Source organism: Haliotis cracherodii, unplaced genomic scaffold, assembly GCF_022045235.1.
Source record: "Haliotis cracherodii isolate W230 unplaced genomic scaffold, xgHalCrac1.p SCAF_3, whole genome shotgun sequence".
Classification (NCBI taxonomy): domain Eukaryota; kingdom Metazoa; phylum Mollusca; class Gastropoda; order Lepetellida; family Haliotidae; genus Haliotis; species Haliotis cracherodii.
Genome location: NW_027266286.1, coordinates 13,987,235 through 14,001,955, shown reverse-complemented (window position 1 = coordinate 14,001,955; position 14,721 = coordinate 13,987,235). Strand labels below are relative to the sequence as shown.

Genomic DNA, 14,721 nt, shown 5'->3' with positions numbered 1-14,721 from the left:
GCGGAGTGCGGCGTTAAACAAATACAAACAAATAAAATATTAACGTGATCTGTATTCATGTAAACATAGGTGCGATTATACAAATGCAGCACATTTGTTTGTGATACCATATTCTTGTTGCTAGTTGTGGAATATTTGGGGTATTGTTGTTTTCGTTGGCTGTGTGTACGATCGGTTTTTACCAGGAATAAGGTTTTATCAATAGTTGTGTAAAAGGTTTGAAATCTTATCAAAACATAATGATTGACAATGCCATATTTTAATGTATTTAGATTTCACCGTTGAAGACGCCACTATGCAGTTTATAACGTTTTACAAGTCGGCCCAGAGGTTGTATGGGAGAGTGTTCTTTCGCTACGGCCACCTTGTTGGACGTCATCCCGTCGTATTCATCGTCGCTGCACTGGTGTCAACAGGTCTCTTGGCTCTGGGTCTTCTACGCATGGAGACGGAGACGGAGGTGGAGCGCCTGTACACCCCCATGAACAGCCAGGCGGCTCAGGACAGAGAAACAATGAAGGCCATTTTCCCAGACCGGACAGGAACGAACTATAACACCCACAGTCTGAACGCCGAGGACAGATACGGGGAGGTCATCGCCATCACAGAAGGAAACATCTTCTCCAATACCAGCACTGACGAGATGAGGAACTTGGTAGACACGATTAAACAGTTTAAAGTGGGTTTTCAAGGCAGGATACTCTACTACTCAGATGTGTGCGCGCGCGCATCAGACGCGTGTGTCATCAGTGGTGGCTTCCTCTTACAAGATGACTTCCTGTCCTCTCTAGAGCAAGGTAACGTCACCTACCCGATATGGAACGACGTTGACATATCCTTCTTTGTGGCAGGTGTGAATGTCTCAGGCGAGGTTCTCCAGTCAGCGTCAGTGATGAAACTCACCTTCCATCTGCGGCAGGACAATGACACGATGTTGGCGTCAACGCTCACGTGGGAAGACACATTTGTTGCACACATGAAGAACGAATCCTCTTTCTTTAAGGGGCCACGGGTTCATTTCGCGACGTCCCAGTCTCTAGGCGATGAACTCAACCAGAACACGGATGGTGACGTATACTGGTTCTCTCTGTCCTTTTCGATGCTGATCACATACGCCAGTCTCGTGGCTAGTGGGGACTGTGTTGGCTCCAGGAACCATCTTGCCAGAGCTGGAATCCTAGCTGCGGGATTCGGCATCCTGGCAGGCATTGGTTTGGTATGTCTCTGTGGTGTCAAGTGGGTGAACGTGGTCGGAATCATGCCCATCATGGTTCTAGGTAGGTATAGTAATGTTCAAGCTAGGTTTTGGGGTATTGTTTAACGCCGTACTCGGCAATATTCCTGCTCTATAACAGCGGTCTGTGAATAATCAAGTCTAGTCCAGACAAGCCACTGATTGGTATTGTGAGAAACGCTCCAAGGAGTCACCGAGCCCGATCACCCCATCAATTGAGTCTATTCTTACGACTAGCACAGGAATCCACCCGGGGTATTTCGTTAAGAACACAAAACATGACATAAAATATTGATATTTGTTACTTAGCCCTATATCCAGCTCTCCACCTTTGAGGCTAATGTTAAAGCTTTGTATCGCACTCAGCAATATTCCAGCTATGTGACGGTGGTCTGTAAATGATAGTCTGGACCAGACAATCCGGTAATTGATATCATGAGCATGATACGATGCATCAACCAAGTCAGCGAGCCTGACCACCCTATCCGTTAGACGCCTCTTACGACAAGCATAGTCGCCTCTTAAGACAAGCATGGGTTGCTGAAGACTAACCCGGATCTTTACGTCTTTAAGATTTAGCTGGCAATATTTATCTAATGCATTGATTTCATCATTTCCAATTAATGATTGAATTGCAGTTTTAGCTACTATTGTGCTACACTTACAGCTGTAGGAGTGGACGACATGTTCCTAATGATGTCGGCGTGGGCGGAGACTAACATCCACGGCGACGAGTGGGACATCCCAACACGTGTTGGACACACCTTCAGCAAGGCTGGGGTCGGCATCACCATCACCTCCCTGACAGACTTCCTCGCCTTCATGATCGGAGCTTCCTCCGACTTCCTCGGTATCAGAAATTTCTGCATCTTCACAGGTGCGTGCTAAGAGGCGATGTAAACGACGCAAATAAACAATAATTCCCAATAGATATAATGAGTTTCATGAAAGCACCAGAAATGGGCTTCACGCATTGTACCCATGTCGGGAATCGAACCCGGGTCTTCGTAATTGAACTTTACGTAGAATGTTCAAATAAGGTTAGAAATAAACATGTTCAGATTTATATTTTATATTTTTGACATGTACTGTATCCTATGTCTTATTTCAGGTGCGGCCATACTGTTATGTTTCCTTTTTCAAACGACGTTTTTTGCCGGGTGCATGTCCCTTCAAGGACGACGTGTGGAAGCATCCCGCCATTGCTGCACGTGCCACAAGATCTCAAGTCGGGAGGCTCTTCGGGAACAAGGGAGGCCATTCCTGATTATATGCTGCTGTGGTGGCAAGCCGCCCCGTGAAAGACGTGATTCAATCTTTGAGAAATTCCCATCATTGTGCCTCACAAACTTTCTTCTCACCATCCCTGGCAAGGCCATAACGCTTGTGTTGTTTGTGGTCTACGTATCCGTCTCAATCTGGGGTGTAACAGGTTTAAAGCAGGGCTTATTCCTGAACCTGCTTGTCCCTCCATCTTCCTATTACTACAGCTATAGCTTATCCAGCTATAACTACTTTGGGGTCAGGCTACCTGTCCAGTTTGTGTTTACCCAGGCAGATATTGATTACAAAAACGAGACCACACTCAAGCAGGTAAGGGAACTCTTCCATAATATAGGACAGTCTTCGACTATGAATAATGACACTCAAGCATGTTGGCTTTTGGACTATGCTTCTTCTAAACAATTCAACATAACTTCAAACTCAGCCTTTGTTGAGAATTTGAAAAGTTTCTTAAATGACAGGTCTGATTTAAGAAATGATGTAGTGTTTGGTCCTAATGAAACCATAACGGCAGCCCGGTGCCACGTGGTTTCAAGAAACGTCCCTGATTCAATGGACCAGGCTAATCTGATGCTGTCAATGAGGCAGATAGCCAAGTCCTGTCCGCTGCAAACATTTGCCTACCATCCCTTATTCATCTACTTTGAGCAGTTTGTGTCAGTTCTGCCAACGGTGCTGAGGACCGTTGGTGTTGCTGTAGCTGTCATGGTGGTCGTCACTGCCATCCTCCTCCCACACCCCGTCATTGTCCTCGCCGTCCTCTTCAACATCCTCATGATCCTTCTCGGGATCTTTGGCTTCATGGCTATCTGGGATTTGAGCCTCAGTGCCATCACAATGATTCACTTGGTGATGAGTGTTGGTTTCTCTGTGGACTTCACCGTCCATGTGTGTTCTGCCTACATGCTAAGTGAAGGAAAAACACGGAATGACCGTGCAAGGAACGCCATTACACACGCTGCTGGTCCCATATTCAATGGCGGCTTGTCAACATTTATAGGTATATGTACATTGGTGGCCTCACAGTCCTATGTGTTCCAGTCCTTCTTCCGCATAATGGTGTTGGTTATACTGTTTGGGATGTCACATGCAGTGCTTCTTATGCCGGTGTTGTTGTCCCTGATTGGTCCTATTGCCGATAACAGGACAGAACCGTCAAAGACCGTATACAAGGAAGAAATCTCAGCCTCAGGCCAGGCAAACATGGAGTCCTAATTTACAAATTATGGTTTATTTGTTCGATTGTGTGATTAACACTACACATAACAATATTTCAGCTAAATAACGGTAGCCTATAAATCACCCAGTTTGGACCAGTTAGTTCTGTAATTGAAATTGTATATAACCATCCACGCCGTCAAGGTACGATGACACGAAAATCAACCAAGTCACCGAGTTTGACCACTTGATCCTTTAGTCGCCTTTACGACTGACACAGGTTGCTGAGGACCTGTTCGAACCCCTAATACCCCCCCCCCCCCCCCACCCACCCCCCCCCCCCCACCCCCCCCCCCCCCCCCCACCCCCCCCCCCCCCCCCCACCCCCGGTACATTATAGATTATAATGATGATCATCATGTTTACATATATGTAAGGCATATTCCAACCATAGCGCAACACGAAATAGGATGCATTGTACATATTTAGGTTGGGGGTACCCTTATTAATCCTTACACAGAAATGGCATTGTTACGTGTGACATCTATTGTAAATAATGGTTAACAATACATACAGTAAGCTTCAAGTGAGTGAGTGAGGCGGGTTTAACGCCGCTTCGAACAGTATTTCAGTTATGTGAAAGCGTGTCAGCTCGATGTGGGAGGAAAGCCAGAAGTGATGCAGGTCATAGCCATTTACCATTCTGTTGCTACCTACAAGTATGCAGCTGGCAAACTTGGAAACAATGGGAGCGAATTCGGGATTCGAACCGACCACCATACATTCTGGCACCCATTGTCGACGCAAAATGCTTCCACGTCGTCATGTTTGGATATGAATTGTATAAGTATATAATTTGATATTGCTAATAAACTGAAGAAATTAAAAACATTATTCTGTTTTCAATTTAAGTTCTTATAAAATGAAACTTAGCCTCAGTAATGCAGGCGTTCATTTACATTCGTGTTATTCACTCATATGTACGTATAGTAGGTTAGGTGAGGTGAAATGGGGTTGAACGTCGCGTCCAAGATTATTGTACTTATATAGCGACGTGCATGTACGTGTGTGTGTTTGTGTAGCTGCTTGTACTAGTCCGGACTGATGCCTATTTATAGTGCTAGCTCATTGAGATACCATGCCGCAGTTTAACATGAATACCCCACTCAGACACAGTATACTGCCGACCAGTCCTTGTTTTAGCCCCTAACAGGGTAACAACAAGTACCCTCTTTTATCGTCTTTTGGTATGACGCGGTCGGGAATCGAACCCTGGACCTTCCGCTCTCCGGGCCGACGCTCTACCACTAGACCACGGAGGCGGTCTTGTACGTATAGTAAGAGTAATGGTGTATGCAAACGTAAGGATAAATAAGAGTCTGAAAGTGTCAATTTGAGGTTTGACAGTTCAGGGAAAGTATGATCCAGGTTTTTTCCTCCGGGTGCTGCCAGCGTTGGACGTATATTAAGCTATATGACGGTTTTCCCAGCTGCCATTCGTAAGCGCAGTTGTTGCTTTTATTTAAAGTATAATTGCGTATAATCACATTGATCACCAAAATTAAATACAGTTTAGTTTTGAAAATAATAAGAAAATGTAGGTATCTTTGTGGGTAGCATCGGTAATGGTTGCGAAATTTTGAAAAGCCACTTGCTTGCGATTGTGCGATTATCGTTTACGCTCTATGACTTGCAACACAAAGTAAATATTTCATCTGAGCATTGCTTATTTTGTCGTGTGTATATTTGTAAAAATGTGTAAAATTTTCACTTAGGCAATTTATCAAATGATATTCAATTATTTTACAAATTGACTTAAAAATCTGTCCATTTATGTTACATGTATTATGATAACGAATTTCAGACATTTTTATGTTATAATTTCATCACCCATTGACTGAAAATGATAGGATTAAAAGAAAACAACAGTACATTTCTATAGTTTTGGCTTCTAATCCTAGCATAATTAGTCTATTGTGAAGCCCTTTTAACCTCGTAATAATTGTTAGTCAATCTGTTAAATAAATGGACAGATGTTTCAGTCAATTTGTAAATTACTGAAATGTTTAGACATTTTATAAATTGCCTGAGTGAATCACATATTACACATTGACTGTAACATACACGCCTACAAACGAAAAGGGTTGTGAAAACAACATCTGTCGCGCATCGAAGAACTTCCCAACGAAAACGATGATTCTATTCAATGCAACAGCAAATGAATGAAAACAAAATGCAAATATCATAATTACAACCTACCAAAGTTATGTGTATAAACTTAGGCAGCTACCTTGTTCCGTGAATATCCACATAAAGGAACAATATCCCATGCGTCTGTAGCAGTACAAATAAACATATTCAATGGCACGTGGCTCTGTAACAATCAAATATTTTAAAATATATATATAGCTTTTCTGGATGTTAGAACCCGTGTCGGTTTCTCAACTGATCACTAAGTTTGTTTCAGGTGTTTCACATAAGTATCAAGTCTCATTGTTCAACTGAGATACCATACGTGACATATATTTTCATAATGTTCTTAAAAAAATACTTTGAGTTAAATAACAATGAGCAATCAATCAACGTATGTATCGGTTAATCCTTTGAACAAAGTGTGTTGTTTTTACATCGGCACTTCACGCCATGATATGAGTGTATTCCGTCTGATTTAGTAAACCTACACGTGTAAACACTTACTTTGGGACAAATCCACTGTGCAAGATAACGGATGTTTAATCAATCAACGTATTTTCTGTTGATCCTTCGTTGGAGAGGAATGATCAGTTGATTTACAAAAAAGTAAATCAACTGATCATTCCTCTTTCTGCGCTGCCTCGTGCGTATTACATAAAACACATTGATTTACAAAAAAGTAAATCAACTGATCATTCCTCTTTCTTCGCTGCCTTGTGTATATTACATAAAACACATTTTACCCACTTCAAACATGGATTTAGATTAAATACTTACACCAGACATAAGAAATGCCAAATGGGATCCTTTGTCAGGTAGTCTGAGTGGTGCTACCATTAATAATACCTGTAATAAATTCATTAACTGAGCTTCAAGTAATTGAAAACAAATACAACGGTGCATGGTCATACCAGGAAACATGGATGACAACAAGAGATAGCAATCATATTATCCCAATTGCGTGGATCGATGCTCATGGCGTCAATCATTGGATTGTCTGGTCCATACTCGATTATATACAGACCGCCGTCACATAGCTGGAATATTGCTGAGTGCGGCGTTAAACAACAAACAAACAAACAGAGAGCGTGACAGACCACATCGATCTATGTCAAGACAACCGCCAGTCATCATAAGTGACGAGCCTCTATGATGCCACGCCATGGAAACAAGCGGCGGAAGAACATGTTCTCTCCCAACGAGGGACGCTTGGCCGAAGCAACTGCCAGCTAAGGGATATTTTCTAAGAGTATTCCTTATATGAAAGAATGGTTAACAGTAGCTCCAGTCAATACTCTGGACTCAGACACTGACTTGCCACCCTCAAAGGTAACGTTCTGTTTGTTTGATAGATTTCATGAAGGAAATACCAAGAGGAGGAGGAACTGCTAAGGCGTATAACGTTTGTTCCCGAAATGAAAGGCACAATCCATTCGCAAGTAGAAGAACAATTACACAGGGAAATGACCCGCAACAGCTACTTCCTAGATGCGATGTCGCCCGGAAACTACATGTTCGTCCTGCGGTTGCTACTACATTTGCACAATCATGAAACGAACAAGAAAATGATAGACGCAATTAAAGGAAAACTGAACACAAACATTTCGTATGGTGAAATACTCCATGACAGGTTTGGCCGCCTGTACCTTTCAGGTAAGAACTTACAGACAACATTCTATGACATGATCATATTTGACGTTTATGGAGGAGTGAGTATGGTTCTACGCTGCTTTTAGCAATATTCCAGCAATATCGCGTCGGGGAACACCAGAAATGGTTGGTTGGTTGGTTGGTTTGTTTGTTGTTTAACGCCGCACTCAGCAATATTCCAGCTATATGAAGGCGGTCTGTAAATAATCGAGTTTGGACTAATCCAGTGAATAATATCAGATCCACGAGCATCGATCCACGCAATTGGGATCGATGACATGCATCAACCAAGTCAGCGAGTCTGACCAACCGATCCCGTTAGTCGCTTCTTACGACAAGCATAGTCGCCTTTTACGGCAAGCATGGGTTGCTGGAGATCTATTCTTCCCCTGATCTTCAGGGGTCACACCAGAAATGGGCTTCACACGTTGTGCCCATATGCGGAATCGAACCCGGGTCTTCACCGTGACGAGCAAACGTTTAAACCACTGGGCTACCCCGCCGTCTCTATGGAGAAATGAAATACTTATAGAATAACCCACGAGGTGAAATTAATGTTACTTTAGCGAGGAACTTAAAACATTAATTTCACGAGTGACATATTTTCTGTTATCACTCGTACCGAGGGGGTTATTCTATTTATTACCCAAAGACATGTTTCAAGGGGGGGGGGGGGGATTGTCGCCGATCAAGAATCAGCTGTTTTGTGTCAACACTTTCACCCGCGCGATATCTACTTTGGGAGACAGTTTTGGATGATAAATTTTGATGTTTCGCATTCACGCAGTAAAGGTAACGCTCTATGCTACCTTTGATCCCCTTTTGTTGTAGACAGTTCGAATTCAGAACCGTCTGTGTCATTGACCCTCATGATGCCTGGACGTCAGTCAGCCTGCATACCGCTCAGTGCGGACGTCGCGGTTACAAAAACGTATAAAAACGTCACAACATTCTTATTTCTTCACACAACGTTACAAAATTCTACGAAATAATAGATCTTTATACCGTCTTTCGGAATGTCTAAAAGTTGTAGCAAAATGAGTTTGTTTACATTCTGATGCCATTGTTGAAAGTGTAAGTAGTCTCGTGTTTCTCTTTACTGTATAAATTTTGTATAAATAAATGTCAACTTGTCAAGTTTAGTCTTTTTTCATTTTCAGTTGCACTTAAGATTCCTATCGTCGTTCACAAAAGGCAAACCTGTCTGTACTAAGTCCGGTTTTTGGATTCGGGTGGTCATAAATTTCGTTTAACAGCAAGTCCTCTAACACAGACTCAAACCCGGACTTATGGTGTTGATCTTGGCGCACTTGAGACAGTTTCTGGCAACACTCGCAATCTGAATCTTGGAACTTCCATCTAGCCATCAGCAGTTTTGACAACAAAGACATTAAATGTGTTCGGAGGTTGAATTATAGGAATAACTCTACATGTCATATAATACCGTTTAAATATATATTTTTGTCATGCAATCTGGAAGGAAGCCTACAGAAGAGTGAGTGAGTGAGTATTGTTTTACGCCGCTTTTAGCAATAGTCCAGCAATATCACGGCGGGGGACACCAGAAATGGGCTTCACACATTGTACCCATGTCGGGAATCGAGCCCGGGTCTTCGCCGTGACGAGCGAACGCTTTAACCACTAGGCTACCCGACCGAAGATATGATATATGCATAATTTTTATACCATGTTAATAATTCAATAATAGCCAAAACTGTTATATGATTTACCCATTCCTTGATTGTGGGGTTCTAAGGTAATTCCTTTTGGACATATACATCTGTTTCCACTCTTTAGAGTCACAACATTACATTCATAAAGCAAAGAATTTAATCAAAGATGTCAGGGCATAATTTCATATGAAATTTGAGCTCTGGTTCATCTCTTACTGGTCCACTGGTGTAAACAACTCATCGCATTAGGCCTGCATACTGTATTTTGTTTTGAAATTGGATTGTTACCACATGATATAAGGTGTGTTAACATTTAGAACACACTGAACACAGGTTATGCGGTTGATCTGCATGCGATTATTTCCAGTCAGTTCGGACGAAGTTTTAGGGGGTGGTTGTTACAGATGTTTTGTCGAAAACGTCAGATCAGGAGGTCTAAATTTCCAAACAAAAATTTACAATTTCAAATATTTTATATTAATTTTCAATAAGTTTTAATTATAGTTTCTTAAATAATTCTTATAATTCTATATATATTGATAGTGACAGTAAATGAGCTTTTTGTAAACATTTTACATATCTCTGGTCCACCCAGTTAAACAACCCACTGTTTTTAATAATTAATTATATATTAATCCTTTCATATTTTCTTAAGTTTGTAAACATTGTTTTTAAAAATCTGGCCTCATAATTGATGATAAATAGTTTCCCTGCAAAGTTGCAATGCATTTTCTATGAATGGTTGTCAGAACAAACCAAAAACCAATTATCTATTAAATAGATTATAGGTGAACTGAAGTAACTGGTTTCAAACACTTAAACACATCAATATGGAGCGATCTATCGTTTCACTTTCAAATGGGGACGGTTTTGCTCGGCTGGTGCTGGTGTGACATACGGAATTTAGTTACTTATCCATAAAATATGGCAGATATTTTGAATTCGGATGGGGGAAAAATCAAAGAGAATCTTTTTTTCCCCAGTACGTTTCCACGCGGCAACCGACTTTAGAAACGTACTGGGACGTACCCCATTTTCGTGTTACTCAAAGCATATGCTCTCGTAATCTGGTAATGTGTAATCTTGTGGGTCAAGGGAACTTCTTCGGATCAGGCAATATATCGGATGCCATGTTGTATCACCATAAACTGGTACTTGATATCTTTTGCGTTGTGACAAGACTGGGAAACCAGTTAAATTGGCACCAATTACGTCATAATCTAAGGGGGATAACTCAGGCCTGTTCAGCTCGGAAACCGAAGGCCTCATAACGGCATGACATTTTCACACTTACCGTGAGCTTCCTACTTTCAATTTGAGAAAAATGAGGGTATATTTTCAAACACTGATACTAACTAATTCTAAAATTGAGTTTTGTTTAAAATAAGTAAGAAAGTGATTTTTGCGTGTACACTTCCCCTTTAATTGTGTAAACATTGGTCCGTTTCTGTCATTCTTTTGGGACCGTTTTCACTTGGTGCCGTTTCAGCCGTAACCTAAGCTCCACATCAGCGCATGCTACCTTCAGAGTCCATTAGCACGACTTGTTGGTAGACTGGTTCCCGTTCGTTCCTGCGACAGTCTTGCAAAGCAGAGCAAGAGCAGCGGGCGGAGGACCCGGGAACCAGTCTAGACATGTTGGTAACGGTACATCGCTGCAGGAAGCTTTATACCGTTATGCCCGCGCATGGAAAGTAAGGAACTAGAAGTATGTCTAGAAATGTGTTCAGTGAATTTGCTTTATGATTAATCTGTTGTGACTCCCACGGGCACCCGACAAAATCATAACATGCCAGGTGTGTTCCTAAATCGTTGATCAACAACAAAACACAACCGTTATCATCTGTATTTACCGTGTGAATGATTAGCTACAGTCACGATTGTCCTGTTTTCGATCTAACTTCCGAAACGTGAAAAGTTATTCATAGTATGGTATACGTAGGTCAATTGTTTTGAACATTTTGTATCGATAGTAAAGTTGGTCACTGATGCGATTTACGTGGGTACTTTTTTCGATTTCTAATAACAACATACGATAATGGAAGGGCGAACAAACGTTTCGAATTCGTGTTTACACTGGTTGGGCTACTCTGCGTTTTTGTGGATCACAATTCCCATGCACCGTGAAAAGTTGCTCATGATATCAACCACTGGTCTGCTCGGATCAGACTCGATATTACTAAAGAGTCGACCCGTGAAGATCCGGGTAGAATAGGTCTTCAGCAACCCATGCTTGCCGTAAAAGGCGACTATGCTTGTCGTAAGAGGCGACTAACGGGATCGGGTGGTCAGACTCGCTGACTTGGTTGATACATATCATCGTATCCTAATTGCGTGGAACGATGCTCATGATATCAGTCACTGGATTGTCTGGTCCTGGCTCGATTATTTACAGACCGCCGTCATATTGCTGGAATATTGCTGAGTGCGGCGTTAAACAACAAACAAACAAAAACTAAAGAGTCTGTTGTGATATATCTGCTATATTGCTGACTGATGAAGAAAAAATCCACTCATTCAATTATTCATTTTCTAAGCTAAATAAGATTGATTTATTATCATTGATAGTCCACAAACTCAACACCATTAAAGATAAAGAATGGGATTTAAAAATTTTGTTCCTAGGTTCTTTGACGCACCAGCATTGAAGCAAACTTTACTTTTCCAAATCCTGTCGCTTTGCATTTGCACAACACGCTGAAGAAGTCACCATTCCACAAATTGTGAAAATTTGCACTCAGAAATTATTTATCTCACATATGTTTTATTAAACTATATATATAGCAACAAATAACACAACACATACATATATACATTCTTGGTTATCAGCAATTTTGTTCACAAGTACGGAACATGTTCGACCCGTGAAGATCCGGGGTAGAATAGATCTTCAATAACCCATGCTTGTCGTAAGAGGCAACTAATGGGATCGGGTGGTCAGGCATGGTTGATGCATTTCATCGATTCCAATTGTGTGGTGATCGATGCTCTTGATATCAATCACTCGATTGTCTGGTCCAGACTCGATTATTTACAGACCCTGGTCATATAGCTGGAATATTGCTGAGTGTGGCGTTAAACAACAAACAAACAAACAGAACATGTTCATTAGGAATTAAGACACATTTTCTTAGACATGATAGATTGTCCTAAAGTTGTGTTATTAGGCAGCTTGAACCTTTGACATAATTAGGGCCATCTATTCTGTCAGTTATTCACATATCAGTATTTAATTTAGATGTACACACACTGACGATTTATGGTCAAGTTGTATCAAAACTTTTGTTACTTTTGCATTTTCTTGTATAAAACCTTTCTCATCTTTGATATTCAAGAATTAATTCAGGTGAGCTACAAGCACATTACCATAATTACAGAGCCTCGTTGCCTATTTTGTGCTATTTTCCAGAAATTGTATGTCAATTAATCCTTCTTTTAACAAGCCGAGAAACGTTATCGGGGCGAACAAGGATTCGAACCCACAGCCATATGTTTCTGGCAACTCCAAGGGATGCAAATATAAATCAAAGGAAAGCCTAAGTGTTATGAATAAGAATTTGATATGCGATAGCATTTTTGTCCACCATTAGTTATGGACATTAAAAATTGATCATTTCATGTGTAAAGGGGTAGACAATCAATCATTGATGATTATTATAATAATCTCATAGCAACATAACTATGATAACCATGTTATATGTAAATGATTTTATTTGACTTTCAGATTCCTCGGAATTCCTTGGAATGCTGGAAGAACTTGACATAGGTGCAACAACAGCTGTATCATGCCTTAATAATTACGAAATTTGGGGGATTGTGGAGGTACAATTTGACAACTCCCTACTTGCTCAAGACTTGAGTATCTTATATAGATGACATTTAATAATTACATATAAATCTTGGAATATAGCGAAGGAATATTGTTTGAAGTTTAGGTACCAATGACGACGGAATCGTACAACTGTGGGGTTTGCAAGCGTACTTTCAGTCGGAAATATAATTACACTCGACACTTGACAATTCACACAAACTGCCAAATATTTTCTTGTGAGGCATGTGGAAAGGAATTTAAGCACCAAGGCGGTCTGGAGGCACATGGAAAAATCCACACAGGGGAGGATCTCTTCAAATGTGATGTGTGTGATGACAAGTTCAACTACAAAAGTAGCTTACAACAACATATGCTTATTCACAAGGATGTAAAGGCCTTTGAGTGTGAGTTCTGTAGTAAATCTTTCCGTAAGATGGGCACTCTGAGAAGACACAGGACCATTCACACAGGGGAAAAGATGTATTCTTGTAAAATATGTGACAAAGGTTTCACCCAGAAGAATAACTTGACAGTGCATTTACGTTTACATTTAGGTTTTTTATTGCACTCCTGTAAGTTGTGTGGAAAACGGTTCAAGCGGAAGACTGATCTCAAAGCACACCATCAAGTTCATACGGGAGTTCCCAATTTTTCTTGCAGTATTTGCAACAAAACCTTCTCACGGAAATTCACTTTAAATCAGCATCAAGCTGCTCATTCAGGTTCGAAGATGTTCAGCTGTGATCTGTGCGGAGAACTATTCACATACCAGAGCACATTGATAAGACATAAAAAATCAAAATGTGCGAAGACTTTTTCCTGTCATTTTTGTAAGAAGATATTTACCAGACAGAATCATCTCTCAAACCATCTCAAAGGCCATACTGAAAATCTTTACAAATATTATTCCACTCCAGCTGATGAGTTCTCTGACTCGGACATGCTTGAAAGCTACTCGTGTTCCCTGTGCCAGAAGAATGTCCGTCACCTTGACCTTAGCATGCATTTCAGGCTCCATACAGGGGAGCTAGTGCAGTGTGAGGAGTGTGAAGAGGTCTTCTCAGACAACAAAATGTTTGAGCTGCATGTACAGACTCATAATATGCAAAGTATAGTCGACATCACCACGATTAAGTCGGAGCAGTCATCTGACAGTTAGGGTTAGGCTAACCAGCTTGTCCCTAGACTGCAAGTGGAAAAACTTATTGTTTTATTCTCGTCACATTACACAATTACATAGAAATGAGTTTGAGAATGAGCTGGAGTTTGTTTGTTCGTTGTGTTGATTGTAGCACATCCACTATTTTTTGTTAAAGTTTCTTACAACCATATCAGGGCACAGTTGTAAGTATGACATATAACTGAACTGTGTCCCCCTTTTCTAATGACTTGTTACATGATAATGATGATGTTTGTTTGTTTGTTGTTTAACGCTGCACTCAGAAATATTTCAGCTATATGATGACTGTCTGTAAATAAACAAGTCCAGTGATAGACATCATGAGCTTCAATCTATGGAATTGGGATACGATGCATCAACCAATTCAGTGAGTCTGACCACCTTGATCCTTTAGACGCTTAACCCGTGAAGATCTGGGGTAGTATAGCAACCCATGCTTGCCGTAAAAGGTAACCTTGCTTGTCATAAGAGGCGACTAAAGGGATCGGGTGGTCAGGCTCGCTGACTTGGTTATCATCGTATCCCAATTGCGTAGATC

At 41.0% G+C, this 14,721-nt stretch overlaps 2 protein-coding genes and 1 pseudogene across 3 annotated transcripts; all 3 read left to right on the top strand.

Annotated features, from left to right (window-relative positions):
• The first annotated feature begins 295 nt into the window (after window positions 1-295).
• Window positions 296-3,733, top strand: LOC139475237 (patched domain-containing protein 3-like). Its single transcript, XM_071258478.1, has 3 exons — window positions 296-1,277; window positions 1,902-2,111; window positions 2,346-3,733. The coding sequence occupies exons 1-3, from the start codon at window positions 296-298 to the stop codon at window positions 3,731-3,733; spliced, it is 2,580 nt and encodes an 859-aa protein (XP_071114579.1).
• A 3,244-nt stretch (window positions 3,734-6,977) lies between these two features.
• LOC139475236 (uncharacterized) lies at window positions 6,978-10,898 on the top strand (annotated as a pseudogene).
• Window positions 10,839-14,422, top strand: LOC139474920 (zinc finger protein 888-like). 2 transcript variants are annotated; one of them, XM_071258115.1, is made up of 2 exons: window positions 10,839-10,900; window positions 12,917-14,422. In XM_071258115.1, exon 2 carries the CDS (start codon window positions 13,134-13,136, stop codon window positions 14,160-14,162), a length of 1,029 nt encoding a protein of 342 aa, XP_071114216.1. In that variant the 5' UTR covers window positions 10,839-10,900; window positions 12,917-13,133; the 3' UTR covers window positions 14,163-14,422. The 2 variants fall into 2 exon arrangements, with proteins under 2 accessions (XP_071114216.1, XP_071114214.1); XM_071258113.1 differs by having other exon boundaries at window positions 10,896-10,988.
• Window positions 14,423-14,721: the final 299 nt, after the last annotated feature.